The 18,797-nt window shown below is 52.3% G+C and overlaps 1 protein-coding gene across 1 annotated transcript; it reads right to left on the bottom strand.

The window, feature by feature from the left end:
• Positions 1-454: 454 nt before the first annotated feature.
• TUBB2A (tubulin beta 2A class IIa) lies at positions 455-4,813 on the bottom strand. The gene is made up of 4 exons (XM_032647505.1): positions 4,672-4,813; positions 2,932-3,040; positions 2,485-2,595; positions 455-1,770 (listed from the first exon to the last, which is right to left on the bottom strand). Exons 1-4 carry the CDS (start codon positions 4,726-4,728, stop codon positions 710-712), a joined length of 1,338 nt encoding a protein of 445 aa, XP_032503396.1. The 5' UTR covers positions 4,729-4,813; the 3' UTR covers positions 455-709.
• Positions 4,814-18,797: the final 13,984 nt, after the last annotated feature.

Raw genomic sequence — 18,797 nt, 5'->3', positions numbered from 1 at the left:
AGTGAAGCATTTGTAGTGTTCACGACCGCTCCTCTGAGTTGAATTTACGCGGCGCCTTTTATCTGAGAGGTGCAAGCGTGCACTGGTCTTTGTATTCATCACATTGTTCACAGAGAAGTGGCTAAGCTGAAGACAGTCTTCGCCCGGGGCCCTGGATTCCACACGTTCACGGGGTTGCTGGAACCACAGCAAGCCAAGGAGGAAGGCCGGCTTTGTCCCCACATCTCTATCCACCTCCACACACCTGGGTTCCTTTCCTTGAATACTTTGGGCCAGTGAAGCTAAAAATATGCCTTCTGGTCTCTCTTTACCAAAAGAGCGGAAAGGCTATTAATTAAAAACATGAAAGTAGAAATAATCCTGTTTTCTTAAAATTACTAAACCTGGAAACACTTAGGAAACATTTAGTGAAAGAATAAAAATTGTTTGCAATAAAAATTAAGAGACCACGGGATTTGGACACATGCTTTTTTATTAGTTTAGATATCTTAGACAACACGGCAGTTTCCAGAGGAGTCCCACGTTATTACACCAACAGTGTGAATTTCTGACAGAGGCAAAACTGAGCACCATAGTATACAAATAGAAAGACCATGCTTGATTGAGGACAACAGAAGTTCACTAAGGATGCACGACCTATTTCAGAAGTTCTCAGGCCTCCCCCTTGCTCTCCTCCTGGCCTCCGGCCACGTCCAGCCGCACGCGGGGCTCAGGCCTCGTCCTCGCCCTCCTCCTCCTCAAACTCCCCCTGCTCGTCGGCCGTGGCGTCCTGGTACTGCTGGTACTCGGACACCAGGTCGTTCATGTTGCTCTCGGCCTCGGTGAACTCCATCTCGTCCATGCCCTCGCCCGTGTACCAGTGCAGGAAGGCCTTGCGGCGGAACATGGCCGTGAACTGCTCCGAGATGCGCTTGAACAGCTCCTGGATGGCCGTGCTGTTGCCGATGAAGGTGGCCGACATCTTGAGCCCGCGGGGCGGGATGTCGCACACGGCCGTCTTCACGTTGTTGGGGATCCACTCGACGAAGTAGCTGCTGTTCTTGTTCTGCACGTTGAGCATCTGCTCGTCCACCTCCTTCATGGACATGCGGCCCCGGAAGATGGCGGCCACGGTCAGGTAGCGGCCGTGGCGCGGGTCGCAGGCGGCCATCATGTTCTTGGAGTCGAACATCTGCTGGGTGAGCTCGGGCACCGTCAGCGCGCGGTACTGCTGGCTGCCCCGGCTGGTCAGCGGCGCGAAGCCGGGCATGAAGAAGTGCAGGCGCGGGAAGGGCACCATGTTCACGGCCAGCTTGCGCAGGTCGGCGTTGAGCTGGCCTGGGAAGCGCAGGCACGTGGTGACCCCGCTCATGGTGGCCGACACCAGGTGGTTGAGGTCCCCGTAGGTGGGCGTGGTCAGCTTCAGGGTGCGGAAGCAGATGTCGTACAGCGCCTCGTTGTCGATGGAGTAGGTCTCGTCCGTGTTCTCCACCAGCTGGTGCACGGACAGCGTGGCGTTGTAGGGCTCCACCACCGTGTCCGACACCTTGGGCGAGGGCATCACGCTGAAGGTGTTCATGATGCGGTCGGGGTACTCCTCGCGGATCTTGCTGATGAGGAGGGTGCCCATCCCGGACCCGGTGCCGCCCCCCAGCGAGTGGGTCAGCTGGAAGCCCTGCAGACAGTCACAGCTTTCTGACTCCTTCCGGACCACGTCCAGGACCGAGTCCACCAGCTCCGCGCCCTCCGTGTAGTGGCCCTTGGCCCAGTTGTTGCCGGCACCGCTCTGGCCTGCCGGAGGGAAAGGAGAATATCAGACACGAAAACTTTAGCAAGGAATTCCAGATTCTGTCATTTTGACTCTGCACTAGATTTAGAGATGACAGATTCTTCTCTTTTAGAAACCCTTCCTACCTACAAACAATTTTTCTATATACCAGTGACCCTCAAAAACACTGGAGATCTAATAAAGCAAAAAGGTTAGTTCATATGAGGCAGTTAATTAAGAAGATGGTTTAACAAAACCCAATTGGTTTAAAATTAAGAACAAAGAACCTTATGTAAATACTTAAATCAGCTACAAGGAACAGGCAGGGTGGAGGCACACGTGATCAGAAGAGGCCGCCTCAAGCAGCTGTCTCAGCCGCTCCTAACCTGTGCCTTTGGCCTTCGCTCCAGGAAATGCCTGCCTGTTGTCACTGGTCCTCTGAGATGACCAGTCACCTGGGAGCTGCTGTTGGAAGCTTCCCTTCGCTCTTTATTCTCTGCCCTCCCCAGGCTGCTCTGCTGTGGGCCGGACCCTCTGCAGGCGGACCCCGTCCTTTGAGCTGTGCGGAGAGGGGCCAGAGGAGCGACAGCCCGTGGACCGGGGGCAGTTAGGCCAGGACTCAGGGCCTCTGTGGACACGCAGCCTCCAGCGGGGCACTCAGCAGTGAGCTGTGACCTCCACGGGGCTTAGGAGGGAGTGGGCCTCCCGAGCCAGTGCCCGGGGACCACGCTACATACCGAACACGAAGTTGTCGGGCCGGAAGATCTGGCCGAAGGGTCCAGACCTGACCGAGTCCATGGTGCCCGGCTCCAGATCCACCAGGATGGCCCGAGGCACGTATTTGTTACCTGCGGGGACAGAGCGGGACTCAGACCTGCTGTCGGCAAAGGAATCACAGACAGTGCCCTGCTCTCTGGGCCTTTTACGGCAGAATTCAGCAGGGAAAATTCCAGCATGAGACAAAAGGAGGAGATTAGAGGCGGTTTCTGCTCTGCAAAGAGAGATAATGGCCTTGCCTCGTCATGACAAACATGCAGGAGACTTCAGGAGCTCTGAAGTGTGTTTTTGAGCAGTTAAAAATGCATGCAGGAAGCCTTTCCTTGTCATTTGCATGTTCCTAATACATTGTGTCTGCCGCAGAACAGAAAGCAAGGTGAGGGGGCAGGAAAGCTTCCAATAATCACCGGCAGCTTCATTGTAGTACACGTTGATTCTCTCCAGCTGCAGGTCACTGTCTCCATGGTAACTGCCCGTGGGGTCGATCCCATGCTCATCGCTGATGACCTCCCAAAACTGGAAATAAAGAAAACCGCGTGACGGCCTGGCATCCGAAGTATCAGTAAAGATGGCCCCCTTCTCCCTCTCCTGTCCTTGGAACGGTGGCGTCGTGGTCAGACAGTCGAGGAGACCCAGACAGACCAATAGCTGCCCGCCCTGATCCTCCAGCAGCTGCTGCTGAGGGGCTCAGGAATCCGCTGCGCATCAGCCATATTATGGCGACAGGCTGAAAAGCTGGGAGGAGCCCCGAAGGAGGAGAGTGGGCACAGCCGCGGGGGCTGTCACCCCCGGCAGGGCTGAGTGTCAGCACCCCAGCTGATGGACGGGTCCTGGCAGGACCCACACAGGTGGACCCCGCCCTGCGGCTGCCGGCAGGGATCCCTGTTTCCTGGCACAAACCCGACCCAGCTCTCCAAGCGGTGCAGTGTTAGGCGCTGACATCTTACTGCCCTCCGGCCACTGACTGCAGCAGCGGAATGGTGGGGAAGCGCGGGCAGGAGCCCAGGAGCACGCGGGAGGCAGTGGCTGGAGCTGGCCACGGTGCGGGCTCAGGCTGCAGGCTGCATTGTGAATTTGCAGCAGGAAAGGGGGTGGCGGGGCTGGGGGGGGCAATATGGCGGTTCTGAAAGAGACCACGTCCTCGTGCAGGCGCCCGCCCACACCCATGCACCATGCCCGTGGCGCCTCGCCCACTGCGGGCGACAGTCACAGCCCAGGACGGCCACCTGCCGCCGCGCAGGCGGGAATCAGACTCCGACGTTATACGTCATTCTGTCTAGCTGGTGCTCGCATTAAGGGATCTAACATCCCTGTCTTTCGGACCCACGAGAAGTCTCCATAACATCTGTCACCCAATGACACTGCATTTTTTCATTCAAACTACAGACAAAATATACAAATTAAATTCCATATGAGGCCACTGGATTATCATGACCAAAGGCCCTATCCAAATCTCAGAGGCTAGTCAGCCAGGGAAATACCAACCGCGTCCCTCAGAAGGGCCGGGTCCGAGGAAATTTCAAAGGGGCCTTGATTAATCACACACAGCTGCGTCGCCGCGCGCACCGCTGCAGGTTCTGTGGTTCCTGGGCCCCGCCCCGAGCCCGCGCCGAGAACGCGCCACCCGGGGCGGCGGCCCCCTCCCGGGCCCTGGCGCGCACCCTGGGGACCTGCCACCCCTCTCCCGCCCCTCGCGCGCACCCGGGGACCCGCCACCCTTCCCCGACCCCTCCTCGGTCTTCACCCTGGGGACCCGTCGCCCCCTCCCGGGCCCTGGCGCGCACCCTGCGGATCCGCCGCCCCTTCCCCGGCCCCTCCCGGGCCCTGGCGCACACCCTTGGGACCCGCCACCCCTCCCCGACCCCCTCCTCGGTCTTCACCCTGGGGACCCGCCGCCCCCTCCCGGGCCCCTCCCGGGCCCTGGCGCGCACCCTGCGGACCCGCCGCCCCCTCCCCGGCCCTGGAGCGCACCCTGGGGACCCACCACCCCTCCCCGGCCCCTCCTCGGTCTTCACCCTGGGGACCCGCCACCCCTCCCCGACCCCTCCTCGGTCTTCACCCTGGGGACCCGCCACCCCTCCGCGGCCCCTCCTCGGTTTTCACCCTGGGGACCCGCCGCCCCCTCCCCGGCCCGCCCCGGCGCGCACCTTGGCGCCGATCTGGTTGCCGCACTGGCCCGCCTGGATGTGCACGATCTCGCGCATGGTGCCGGCTGCGGAGCGGGTGGAGGCGCGGGCCCTAGGCTACCCTATGCGCGGCGCGAGGCGGCGGACACGGGCGCAGAAACCTGCCGCCGCCCCTCCGGCCGCGCCTTTTATAGCGGATGCCCCGCCCCCGCTCGGTGACGTCAGCGGGCGGGGCGCGGGGGCGGCGCGGCGGGGCGAGGGGACTGCGGCACCGCGAGGGGGAGCCGGGGCGCGGCGCGAGGTTCGGGCCGGGGTGGGCTGCGCGGGGTGCCCGGGGTGGGCAGCCCAGCCTTTCCCGTGGGGTTTGCGGCGTCCCTAGGCTCCCTGCCTCCCGGGCAGGGTCCCGGACCCGCGGCCTCGATCTCCTCCTTTTCGGGGTGGGAATGGCGGCGGGTGCAGCCGCGGGGAGGGGCTGCGGGGCGGGGAGGATGGGGGTCCCGGTGCGGCCCGAGAGCGGCTGTCTTCGAGGAGGCCGGGGATGGCGGGGTGGGCGCCCTCCGCCTCTGCCCACGTGTGGAAGGCGGTCGGTGGGGGAGGGGCCGGGAGAAGTGCCTGGGCGCCTGGGCCTGTCTCGCGTGTGCTTTGGGTCCTGCGTCCTCGCACAGGCCGCTTACATGTGCAGAATATCGCGTGCGCGCCTGGGTGTCCCAGCGAGCACGGCATCCCGGCGTCAGCCCGAGCACGTACCTTCCACGCGCTGTGTCCCCTCGTGCCCACAGCCACCCTATGGGGCTCGACCTCCAGCTCCAGGCCACCAGCCGCATGTGGCCACTCAACACCTGAACCCTGGGAGTCTGAACTGGGATGTGCTTTCGTGTAAAATACTCATGCGGTTTCATGGACTCACGAAGTTTAAAGAATGTAAAATATTCCATTACTAATTTTGTATATTGATTACTTATCAAAAGAATATCTTGGATATAGTTTTGAAATTAATTTCACTTGCTTCTGTTAAATTTTTTAAATGACTGCCAGACGCACGGTGATGACTAGAAAATTTTAAATTACCTACGTGGCTCACATTCTATTTCTGCTGTTCTAGAGTAAACATTATTACCATCCCAAGTTCACGGCTTGGAAAAGGAGGCTCAAAGAGTTGACCAGCCACCAGCCACAAAGCCTGTAAGTGAAGGCATCTCGCTTCCTTCTACAAAGAGAAAGCCCAGGTGAGTTTCAAAGGCTTAGTCAGGGTGAGGTAAGTTCCAACCTTAATTATCCCTACGAACCATCCTGAACGGGTGGCCAGGGAGCGGAGACCAGGGACTGCTTCCTTCTCTCTTTTTCTCTCTGAGACCGGTTTCTCCAGCTATAAAATGATAATTATAGGTGCCCTGCAGCCAGCTTTGTGAGTGGGAATCGAGAAGCTCTATATGAAAGCGGGTCAAGTTTATGGAGCAAAAATGCCCGCATAAAACCCAAGGTGATCCTGTCCTTATACATATTAAGCCCATTTGTCATGTTACTGGTGGGCAAAGTCACAGCTTCATCACCCCTGCTTCGGGAAGCCAGTCCTCGGAGTCCCTCTGCGGGCAGGCAGGTGCCTGGTGCCCCCTCCTGGGATGGGGGTGGGTCTCCTAGGCTCCCTCCTCCTCTCTCCCTCCCGGTGCTGCTGGGCTCCCCTCGCTCAGCCCATCCCACTGATGCTGTACCCCCATGCCTAGGGCTTGGCTTGACCTTCTCACCACCGCTACCCCCAGCTTCCGCTCCCTGGGCTCTTCACGACCAGCTGGAGCCTTCCAGAACCTCTCTAGAGAACAGCTCTGCTCCAGGTAACTTCTGTGATTACACAGTTCCACGAAGATTTTCTAGAGATTACTGTGTCTTAGCCTTCGTTGTTTCATTCAAGGTGGGGATTTGGGGCCGAGTAGAAGCAGAAGATGAGACCTGGAAGGGATGGTATTGGGGACAAGGGGACCTTAACAGGTGGGCATCTCTCTACGCATGGAGGGTGTCCACTTCTCTGTGTCCTGGTCGGGTCGTTTTGTTACGTTGTGAAGATGAGAGACGCTTACTCGCTGACTGCTGAGTTCACAAATATTAAGTGACAGCATTGATTCCCGCAGGCCCGGGCCCCTGGGGATCCCTGGTAGCAAAGGCTGCCTCACTGCCACCCAGTGTGCACCCGGCCTGCTTCCTCCCCGGCCCCCGCCCCATGTCTGTTCCTGTATAATCAGAGAAGCCCGCGGGCAGAGTTGGAAATAGTGCTTGCCCGACCTAAGGTGACACACCTGAGGACTCTGAGCTGCCCTCCTCTGCCGCACGCGCGTCCCAAACACCACCACATGGGCACGCGGGAGCTGTGCAGACAACAGCAGGAAATGGGGCCCACGGAACCTCCGTTCCCTGGCTTAGGCTTTGACGAGGTCTGGGGAGAAGGGGGTTGATCCCGGCTTCTCTCTGTGTCTAAAAGGAACAGCTCTTCTGGCTGTCGGGCAGGGTGATGGGGGAGGTGAGTCAGTGTCTGCCTACCGTGGGCCATTTCCTGCTTTGGGCCTGATGTCATCAACTGCGTCTGGGCCACTCCCACCCCTAAGGGACTTTGGGGTGACATGACAAAGTTCACACTGGAAGGGGAAGGTGTGAGTTCCCTGTGGAAGACTAGGCCTCTGTCTTACTAAAGGGCTCTGCCTGCCCTTCCCCCTCTCCTGCCTTCGCTGAGAGCCTCTTAGTGAAAGTGCCCTCTGAATGCCTGGTACTGTGATGGTGGTAATTACCGTTGGTTGATGCGTTGCTAAGTGACTGATGGGATCTAGTTGAAATATATTAGCTGGGGTCCTGAAATTTTGAGAACATCAGCTTCCTCTGTAGAATAATGAAAACCCAAGAACCATCTTAGCAATAAAATTGTATCCATTATCCTGGAACAGTCACATCCTATTTGTTTGTGCCCTCAGAGAAGGCCCAAGGGATGAGGCACCTCGATCTCTCTTTCCCCTGAAACATCTAAAATAGCCTTGCCTGCTCCCTTGACTGTTTGCACACATTTTCAGGTTTTTAGTAAAAGCATCTCTTTATGAAGGAGGAATTTTGCTTGAAGCGTTTGAGGTGCTTCCTTTTTAAAAAGACTGTCTAAAGCATAAACAGTCTGAACTCCAGTTTAATTTACTTTAAAGATGTCAGCTCCACCAGTTTATAAATTTTTGCCCCAGACAATAATAATTTAGAGTAAATATATGTAATGTTTCTCAGCTACCTTCTGGAATGTTTCGTGTCCCAGCATGAATTATTTTTACTAGAATTGTCAATCTGGACCTTTCATAATTGAAAAAAATGTATAGTATATTGTGTGTGTAATATACACATACATTGTATATACATATATATTTTTATTGTGGTAAGAACGCATTTCATGTGTACGTATTTTCTGAATACAAAATTAGAAAATTTATAAAATACTAAAGAACACAAGTATGTCTTTCCACACTCCTCTAGATGTATTTTTTTCACTGTTCATGTTTGATATTTTCCTTTTTTTCCCTTTCGTGGGTTATTTAGATGCTTTTGTTTGTTCCTTTAAAACATGGTTTCAGTCATTTTTGTCTTGGACATTGAGAATGAAAAATACTGTTATTCTTTTGCTATAACTTAAATGAGACATAATCTCACAAATTCTCAAATATGTGTAACCTTTTCCCAACCGCTACCATTTTCCCCGTAACCTAGAGAACCTGGACAGTACCAAATTCTCTGAGCAAACTCTGCTTCCCATGGCCAAGGCTGTTCACAGGACTGGAGTGAATTTCCCCTATTCAGCCCACCCCACATTCTCTGAGTGGTTAAGAGCACAGGCCCTGGATGGATGGAGTGGGTGCGAATCCTGACTCTGCCACTTATTAGCTGTGTGATCTAGGGCAAGTTACTTGACCTCTCTGTGCCTCTATTGCCTCATCTGTAAAGCGGAATAATAACAGTACCTGCTTCCTGGGGCGGTTTCGAGGACTGAGTGAATTAATATGGGAAAGCACCTAGAAGACCCCCTGACCACACAAGTGAGGAGGTCCCGGAGACTGTATAGTGTTATAGCAATCTTAGCTATTGCAGTTGGCATCACTGTTTCCTTCCCTCCTTCCAGGGAGCTCTTCTCCATAAATCAGGGCTCAGCGTCAATGTCACTCTCTCCGCGATGTGCCCTCCTCTGTGCCTCGTAATACGGTGCAGACACTTCCATGTTACAATCCTGGCCCCTAGTCCACGAGGCTGCGCACAGCAAGGAAAGGTGTTGTGGGACTGACGAGCTGCAGAGCTCCTAAGCGGGGAGCTGAGGATGTTCCTCCCCACCCCCAAACCCTGAGGGTCTGCAGGTCGATGGGCGTCCCCGAACTGAGCACAGGCACCCCGCGGGCAGGGCACGGACTGGACCAGCCCCTGCAGGAGGCATGAAACCCGAGAGAGCCTTCCCCCCCCACCACTTTCCAACTTTCTGGCTCCCTCGCCACCTGTCTTCTGAATGCAGGCTTTCTTCACACCAAAATCTGAGTTGCCAGAGACTTTTGGGGAGGCCAGCTGTGCTGATGGCCACGGGGCCGAGCTGGGCACAGACGGGGTGCTGGTCATTTTCTCGGAAGCTCCAGAGCCCAGGGTTTGCTCTGTTTTACTTTCAAGGCAAACAGATTATGGAAAAGACTGACGTCGGTATTCCTCTCTCCGAGGTGAGAAATCCAGTGAGCCCTGCACAGCCTAATCATTCTGTCTTCTGCTGAAAGTGTGCAGGGCAGAGGTGAACAGCAAGTAGGCATCGGGCATCCAGCCAGGCTGCTGCGGTCCTATTCCCTCCGTCACCGCCCTCTGCTCTCCGGGGGCTCCCTGGCTCACCCATGCCCCATCCCAACTGCCAGGCTTTTCACCTGTAACACAAGACTCCCGGCCCACACCGTGCCCCCCACCACGTGGTCTGCACAGCTTTCTCTAGAATAGTCTTTGCAGAGGGGCGAGCAGCCACCTACCACCAAACTTGTAAAATCCGCCAGGGAAGATGCACTTGAAATATGCAGTGCCTTTTTTAACTATAAAATCATATTGAGGTACATTTTAAGAGTGTTTATCGGACCTTCGAGCACTGAAGTTCTGGAAAAATACAGTCTCCGGGACCTCCTCACTAGTGCGGCCAGGAGTCTTCAGAGAAACCCCCAAATTGTTTTCCTGTTCACAGTCCCCTCCTTTGTTTGCCAGCTAAGTCCCAGACATGCTTTATTTGACTGTGAAGAAATGCTGCTTGTTTATCATCAGTTATTATCTATGCCTAGTTGTCATGTGGTACAAAAACATAACAAGCATCATTTCAACTACGGGGCGGATTAATTTTGTTACATTTATTATTTGATTATACCAAATTTTGTTGAACACTTGTAGTCTGATGCTTTTGTAACTTGCTGCCAATATTTTCTTATTTTTCTTAATTAGAAGAAGTATTGGTTAGGTCTACTCTTTTAATCTTATCAGCAAAGCCAGTTTTCCACTGGGTACCTGTAAGCATAGCCCGTGCTAGTTTTCAGGACCTGAGAAGATGGGGTGTGGAGGTGACAACTCCAAAATATGAAAAGAAAAACCTGCAGTAGTTAAATTAATGTTTAATTAAGTGAAACATAACACATCAATTAGTCAAATGCAACTTAACTTTTATATCATAACATATAAGTTATAATAAAGTAAAAATTTTACAAAACGTAAATTTAAATACTTTTGATATGATGTGGGCGGCGCCTCCAGGAGCAGGAGTATCTTAGATGTACACAGCCCTTAAACAACTGGATCATCCATCCTTCACAATTAGTATCACTGTCTGGATATAAAGGAATAATTTAAATTTTTTTGATAACTAGAAGAAAGATGGAGATTAAAGAAGATAGAGACGCATTATATAGGAAAGGGATGCCCTGAGAGAGCTCGAACAGAGCTGTGAAGAGGGAGAGTGAGAGGCACGTGTGTGCGCTTTGCCTGGGAGGAAACCAGACGTCTTGGACCAGTCATTTCCCCTCACTGGCCGGCAGGGGGCGTATGGTCGAGGACCGCTTGCTTGCTTTGGGTGAAGCGGGGAGAGATTTGGTGAATTACAGGATAGAGAAGCAATGTGCAACCAGACACTTCTGTGTACTGGGTGTTTCACAGTCAAATTTTTGTTAACTCGTGGAGTACGTGTATACTGTGCAGATTTGCAGGTGACTTTTACAGTTGCATAGTTTTGTGTGGTTTTTTTTAACATCTTTATTGGAGTATAATTGCTTTACAATGGTGTGTTAGTTTCTGCTTTATAACAAAGTGAATCAGCTATACGTATACATATGTCCCCATATCCCCTCCCTCTTGTGTCTCCCTCCCACCCTCCCTATCCTACCCCTCTAGGTGGTCACAAAGCACCGAGCTGATCTCCCTGTGCTATGCGGCTGCTTCCCACTAGCTATCTGTTTTACGTTTGGTAGTGTATATATGTCCATGCCACTCTCTCACTTTGTCCCAGTGTATATCCTTCCCCCTCCCCATGTCCTCAAGTCCATTCTCTACATCTGTGTCTTTGTTCCTGTCCTGCCCCTAGGTTCTTCAGAACCTTTTTTTTTTTTTTAGATTCCATATATATGTGTTAGCATATAGTATTTGTTTTTCTCTTTCTGACTTACTTCACTCTGTATGACAGACTCTAGGTCCATCCACCTCACTACAAATAACTCAATTTCGTTTGTTTTCATGGCTGAGTAATATTCCACTGTGTATATGTGCCACATCTTCTTTATCCATTCGTCTGTCAAGGGACACTTAGGCTGCTTCCACGTCCTGACTATTATAAATAGAGCTGCAATGAATTATGGTTTTCTCAGGGTCTATGCCCAGTAGTGGGATTGCTTGGTTGTATGGTAGTTCCATTTTTAGTTTTTTAAGGAACCTCCATACTGTTCTCCACAGTGGTTGTATCAATTTACATTCCCACTAACAGTGTAAGAGGGTTCCCTTTTCTCCACACCCTCTCTAGCATTTATTGTTTGTAGATTTTTTGACGATGGCCATTCTGACTGGTGTGAGATGATATCTCATTGTAGTTTTGATTTGCATTTCTCTAATGATTAGTGATGTTGAGCATCCTTTCATGTGTTTGTTGGCAGTCTGTATATCTTCTTTGGAGAAATGTCTGTTCAGGTCTTCTGCCCATTTTTGGATTGGGTTGTTTGTTTTTTTGTTATTGAGCTGCATGAGCTGCTTGTATATTTTGGAGATGAATCCTTTGTCAGTTCCTTCATTTGCAAATGTTTTCTCCCATTCTGAGGGTTGTCTTTTCGTCTTGTTTATGGTTTCCTTTGCTGTGCAAAAGCTTTTAAGTTCCATTGGGTCCCATTTGTTTGTTTTTGTTTTCATTTCCATTCCTCTAGGAGGCGGGTCCAAAAGGATCTTGCGGTGATTTACGTCATAGAGTGTCTGCCTGTGTTTTCCCCTGAGAGTTGTGCAGTGTCTGGTCTTACATTTAGGTCTTTAATCCATTTTGAGTTTATTTTTGTGTATATTAGGAAGTGTTCTCATTTCATTGGTTGCGTAGTTTTGTAATTCATGCGAGCTTGGGTCCCTCTGAGATCCCAGGACTGAGGTCGGAGGAATGAAGCCGAGGATGGGGCACAGGTGAACTGTCGAGGCTGACCAGTGTTAACGCAGGCCCAGACCTGCTCTCCGGCCTTACCGCTGGGCTGAAAGGAGGTGATGTGAAAGCAAGACAAGGGAACCAGGAAGCGCAGGCGTACGTCCGAATGGGGCCTGTCCCTGCGGGGCTGCTGCTGCGAGTCCAGAGCCTAAGACAGAAGTTTCCGTCCTAACTTCCTGCACTGGCAAATTTGAACCACTGAACTGGAGCCAGTCCTCAGGGAGGTTGTAAGGCTGGCTCAGCCCCCTCTTCATTTTTTCCCACCTCTTGCTGCCCTTCCCCCACCTTGAGCACACAGGCTCCACCCCCTCATGAAAATCCTTACCAAGAAGATAATTTAATACCAATCCATTAAGGCCTTATTCTGATGAGCAAGTATATTAACTCTAACAAGAATGATCACATAGAGGCATAGACTTCTGTGGTCAAAGGGACCTGAAAATCAAATATTCAAACAGTGAAAGATATTCCAGACCTAGCCTGTCTTGGTCCCCTGTGCAGAATTCCTGACAAGAAGCCACAAAGCCTGTTCTGGAGCAGCTTCCTGGACAGGACTAAGGCTCAGAGAGATTAAAATACTTGCCTAAAGCCCTACAGCTACTAAGTAGAAAACTCACGTCCTTTATGAACGCAGATCCAGATCGTCGGAACCGAGGTTCCAGGAACCATGTTTGTTTCGGTCCCCAGGCTGTCCGTTCCTGGTAGGCAGAACTCGAAGCCCCAAAGTTCACCAGCCCCGGGGTGCACACACCTTTTCCCAGTTATTCAATCAAACGCTAATCTCAGTGCTGTGGGAAGGGATTCTGCAGGTGTAATTCAGGCCCCAAATCAGTTGACCTTAAAATAGGGAGATTACCTGGCCGAGCCTTCACTAATCACGTGAGCCCTTTAAGGGAGAATTTGCTCCAGCTGGTGGCAGAAGCCTTCAGAGTTTCAGTGCAGTGGAGGTCCTCTCCTGGTGGCCTTGAAGGTGAGGCTGCCGTGTTGCGGGCCACGTACTGGTGTCGGCAGGCACCTCTAGGAGCCGAGCACGGCCTCTGGCCGACCGCCAGGAAGCCAGCAGAGGCCTCAGACCCCAGACTGCGGGCAACTGGATCCTGCTTACCATCTGAGGGGTGCTGGGGGACCCGAGCTGCAGATGGAGCAGCCTGGACGGTCGGCTGTGGAGAACCTGCTGCGCCCCGCCAGACGCCGTAGGTTTGTTATGAGGGTCCCGCCATCGGGCTTGCGGCAGCGTGTCACACACGTGCACAAGAAAAGTGCACCGCGGCCTCCCCTTTGGTCTGAGGTCAGTGCCCCTGCCCTGAAACAAGGATTTTACTCTATTAGTTTTAATTATAAAATGCTCTTTTTAAATATTTTATTTATTTTATTGAAGTACAGTTGATTTACAGTATTGTGTTTCAGGTGTACAGCAAAGTGATTCAGTTTTATATATACATATATTTCTTTTTCAGATTCTTTTCCATTATAGGTTATTACAAGATGTTGAATGTAGTTCCCTGTGCTCTACAGGAAATCCTCGTTGCTTATCTATTTAATATATAGTAGTGTGTATATGTTAATCCCAAGCTCCTAATTTATCCCTCCGCCTCCCCCTTTCCCTTTTGGAAACCATAAGTTTGTTTTCTATGTCTGTGAATCTGTTTCTGTTTTGTAAATAAATTCATGTGTATTATTTTTTTAGATTCCACATATAAGTGATATCATACAGTATTTGTCTTTCTCTGTCTGACTTACTTCACTTAGTATAATATCCTCTAGGTCCATCCATGTTGCTGCAAATGGCAGAATTTCATTCTTTATTATGGCTGAGTAATATTCCATTGTATATACGTACCACATCTTCTTTATCCATTCATCTATCGGTGGACGTTTAGGTTGCTTTTATATCTTGGCTATTGTAAATAGTGCTGCTATGAACATTAGGGTACATGTATCTTTTCAGATTAGAGTTTTTGTCTTTTCTGGATATACACCCAGGAGTTGAATTGCTGGGACCATATGGTAACCCTATTTTTAGCTTTTCGAGGAACCTCCATGTTGTTCTCCACAGTGGCTGTACCAATTCACAGCCCCACCAACAGTGCAAGAGGGTTCCCTTTTCTCCACACCGTCTCCAGCATTTGTTATTTGCAGACGTTTTGATGATGGCCGTTCTGACTGGTGGGAGGTGATACCTCATTGTGGTTTTGATTTGCATTTCCCTGATAACTGGCGATGCTGAGCATGTTCTCATGTGTTTGTTGGCCACCTGTATATCTTTGGAGAGACGTCTGTTTAGGTCTTCAAATTTTTTGATTGAGTTGTTTGTTCTTTTTTTGATATTGAGCTGTATGAGCTGTTTATGTATTTTGGAATTAACCCCTCGTCGGTTGCATTATTTGCATATATTTTTTCCCAGTCTATAGGTTGTCTTTTCATTTTGTTTATGGTTTCCCTTGCTTTTAAGTTTGATTAGGTCCCATTTGTTTATTTTTGCTTTTATTTCTGTTGCCTTGGGAGACTGACCTAAGAAAATATTGCTACGATTTATGTCAGAGAATGTTTTGCCTATGGTCTCTTCTAGGAGTTTTATGGTGTCATGTCTGTGTTTAAGTCTTTAAGCCATTTCAAGTTTATTGTTCTGTGTGTTGAGAGGGTGTGTTCTAACTTCATTGATTTACACACGGCTGTCCAGTTTTCCCATCACCACTTGCTGAAGAGATGCTTTTCTCCATTGTATGTTCTTGCCTCCTTTGTCGAAGATTGACTGTAGGTGGTTGGATTTGTTTCTGGGCCTGAGACAAGGATTTGAGTGGAAGTTTGTTAGGGGGCTGATCCCAGGAAGCCTGAGAGGGCAGTGGGGACGGAGCGGGGAAAGGAAGGAAGGAAGCGGCATTCCGCACTGGGCTCCGTAAGAGACCCCATCACTGAGTTGCCCCCCTGAGTCAGGGAAGCTGGGCTATTTAGCCTCCAGTCTGTCCTTGACTGGTCTCCTTCCAGAGGGGTGTTACAGGCAAGGCACGCAGAAGGGGGCCTGGGAAGGACAGTCAGCTATGGAGGTGCTCATTCGGAGGTACCTCCCCGTCTAGCGACACAGGCCACGTAGCCCGGGGTCCTGGTCGGGGCCCTTAGCTGGTGACGCTGTCTTCTCCGTGCTTGTCAGTTCCTGCAGTTTTCATGCTGCGTGCCCCAGGTGCTCTCTTCACTAGCTAAGCATCTCCAGTCTCTTCCTGGACCCCCATGAAACAGGAATCTGAGTCCTCTACAATCTGGGGTCGGGTGGGGGGACTTTGGACCCAGAACTGGCTGGGTGGCTCCCAGCTGAGAGCTGTCACCAGCGCTGCTCTGACCGAGTCAGCTTCCAGGCAGCCGCCTCATTCTGGCAACTCAGGTGAAGTTGTCCTGCGTCTTTGTGGGGCTGCAAAGACCATGTCACCCTTCCTGCCGCTCTGCCAGTAGCGCTGGGATCGTAGGGGAAGGACGTTTCATTACTGGGTGGACCTGGGTCTGGTTCTGGGGGAAGGGCCCCGTGATCACGGCCGGTTTGCTCAGGCCTGCGTTCAGTATTTAAAATACTTAAATCAGCTACAAGGAACAGGCAGGGTGGAGGCACACGTGATCAGAAGAGGCCGCCCCAAGCAGCTGTCTCAGCCGCTCCTAACCTGTGCCTTTGGCCTTCGCTCCAGGAAATGCCTGCCTGTTGTCACTGGTCCTCTGAGATGACCAGTCACCTGGGAGCTGCTGTTGGAAGCTTCCCTTCGCTCTTTATTCTCTGCCCTCCCCAGGCTGCTCTGCTGTGGGCCGGACCCTCTGCAGGCGGACCCCGTCCTTTGAGCTGTGCGGAGAGGGGCCAGAGGAGCGACAGCCCGTGGACCAGAGGCAGTTAGGCCAGGACTCAGGGCCTCTGTGGACACGCAGCCTCCAGCGGGGCACTCAGCAGTGAGCTGTGACCTCCACGGGGCTTAGGAGGGAGTGGGCCTCCCGAGCCAGTGCCCGGGGACCACGCTACATACCGAACACGAAGTTGTCGGGCCGGAAGATCTGGCCGAAGGGTCCAGACCTGACCGAGTCCATGGTGCCCGGCTCCAGATCCACCAGGATGGCCCGAGGCACGTATTTGTTACCTGCGGGGACAGAGCGGGACTCAGACCTGCTGTCGGCAAAGGAATCACAGACAGTGCCCTGCTCTCTGGGCCTTTTACGGCAGAATTCAGCAGGGAAAATTCCAGCATGAGACAAAAGGAGGAGATTAGAGGCGGTTTCTGCTCTGCAAAGGGAGATAATGGCCTGCCTCGTCATGACAAACATGCAGGAGACTTCAGGAGCTCTGAAGTGTGTTTTTGAGCAGTTAAAAATGCATGTAGGAAGCCTTTCCTTGTCATTTGCATGTTCCTAATACATTGTGTCTGCCGCAGAACAGAAAGCAAGGTGAGGGGGCAGGAAAGCTTCCAATAATCACCGGCAGCTTCATTGTAGTACACGTTGATTCTCTCCAGCTGCAGGTCACTGTCTCCATGGTAACTGCCCGTGGGGTCGATCCCATGCTCATCGCTGATGACCTCCCAAAACTGGCAATAAAGAAAACCGCGTGACGGCCTGGCATCCGAAGTAGTAAAGATGGCCCCCTTCTCCCTCTCCTGTCCTTGGAACGGCGGCGTTGTGGTCAGACAGTCGAGGAGACCCAGACAGACCAATAGCTGCCCGCCCTGATCCTCCAGCAGCTGCTGCTGAGGGGCTCAGGAATCCGCCGCGCATCAGCCATATTATGGCGACAGGCTGAAAAGCTGGGAGGAGCCCCGAAGGAGGAGAGTGGGCACAGCCGCGGGGGCTGTCACCCCCGGCTGGGCTGAGTGTCAGCACCCCAGCTGATGGACGGGTCACCCCTGGGGGCAGTGGCCAGAGCTGGGACCCTACTGTCAAGTAAAACACATTCAGACTTAGAGATGGAGCAACTTTAATTGAAAAGAGTGTTACCGTAGGGAGAGTGCTTCGATCTCAGAAATGTGCAACAAGCATGCAGAATGAAAGAGAACAGGCTTTTCTCTGGCAGGGAGGGGTGAACAGGGCTACCGTGAACTTTGTGGGCGGGGAGGGAGAGAGGGTGGGACAAGCAGATGTGAAATCAGCTTGCTGCAGCCGGAAGAGTGTTCTGTCGTCAGCAGACCCTCAGCCTGTTACAGGTACAGCGTTCACCTGTGTGCTTGCTTCAGCCTGGGGGCCGTGGAGGCGGGACGGACTGAAGTTTGGTAAGAGGTGGGCAATTGTGAACGCCTGGTCGTTGCCCCTGTTGTTTTATACAGACAAAATCTGTGGTTAAACGCTACTAGGGATGAGTAAGTGTGAGGTTGACGTGGGTTCGGTTAGTTGTCAGGGCTGGGTGGGCTTCCAGGTTCCTGGTGGCCCTGGAGGACCAGCTGTTACCATCTGCTGAGCACGTTCCTGGACTGGCAGGTGTTAGAGGCTCTTAGAGACCAGGGGTTTCACAAGAGGTATGCTTAGGAATATTATTTTTAAAAAATACTACAGGTTAAATGAGGGAGTAAAAACACAATCTGAAGTTGGAGGGCAGTTGGCTTAGAGAAGGCTCTAAGACGTTGGGCCTGGAGCGTATTTAAATGGCAGCGTGAGAGCAACAGTGGCAATCTGATGGATTTCTCGGTTTGCGGTAAATATTTCGGGCGGTGGCATAGACATTTATGGGATTGCATGCACAGCCGTTACTTCTGACCTCTGCCCCAGGGCCCCTTTGGGCAGCCCAGACCATGCCCAATGGCAGACGACTGTTGAGGACCGTTCACTGAGTTCCTGGAGTTCTCTCGTGTTGATGTGTGTCCTCGGTAAGACTGTGCACGGTGCTGGTCACTTCCTGAAGCAGAGGAGGAAAGCGTAGAGGTTCTGACAAACTGGCTGCGTGGCCCACCGGCCGCAGCTCCAGACACACACGTCCGCACGTGATCTGCAGCGGTCAAGCCTTTTGAGAGCCCTCCCAATCCCTTAGCCTCTTGTTCTAAGGCTTCTTGAGAACCTGGCAAGGAAGGAAAGTCAGAGCTTCTTTCTGCAGCCCGGATTCTGCAGGTAGCCTTGTAGCTGTAGCATGCTTCTGTTCCATGAAGATAGCCACAGGTAGCTTTTGGATCATCTAGTGCCTGAAAGCTGAGATCAGAGGTAATAGTACAGTTGTGGTGATGAAAGAAAGCAGTCTGGTTAAAAATTTGATAAGCGCCAGTAAGATTCGCTAGTAACAGGATCTGAGCCAACCACAGGCATGGTCTTCCCAGTTTGGGCCATGCCCTGCCCCATGGGAGACATTTGTAGAGCCAAGAGGTCATATCCACCAGACCCTGCACCGTGTCCCACATCCTAGGATGTCTGAACTTCCTGCCTAGTCTGCTCCAAGCCCACTTCTAGCGCAGAGATGAGCCTCTCTCCCAGGGTCTTCCTGAGGGCAGGTTACTGAAACTTAGTACAAAAAAGATGCCTGCCG

Source organism: Phocoena sinus, chromosome 11 (genome assembly GCF_008692025.1).
Source record: "Phocoena sinus isolate mPhoSin1 chromosome 11, mPhoSin1.pri, whole genome shotgun sequence".
Lineage (NCBI taxonomy): Eukaryota > Metazoa > Chordata > Mammalia > Artiodactyla > Phocoenidae > Phocoena > Phocoena sinus.
The sequence above is the reverse complement of the archived record's forward strand: the minus strand, read 5'-3'. Positions and strand labels throughout refer to the sequence as shown.

Bases quoted from the DNA above. Each gene is read 5' to 3' on its own strand.
- TUBB2A (XM_032647505.1), bottom strand. From the start codon at position 4,728: ATGCGCGAGATCGTGCACATCCAGGCGGGCCAGTGCGGCAACCAGATC. The intron at 2,596-2,931 runs GTGATTATTGGA...CTGTCCCCGCAG, and splicing joins GTACTACAATGAAGCTGCCG to GTAACAAATACGTGCCTCGG. The intron at 1,771-2,484 runs GTATGTAGCGTG...TCCCTCCGGCAG, and splicing joins GCCCGACAACTTCGTGTTCG to GCCAGAGCGGTGCCGGCAAC.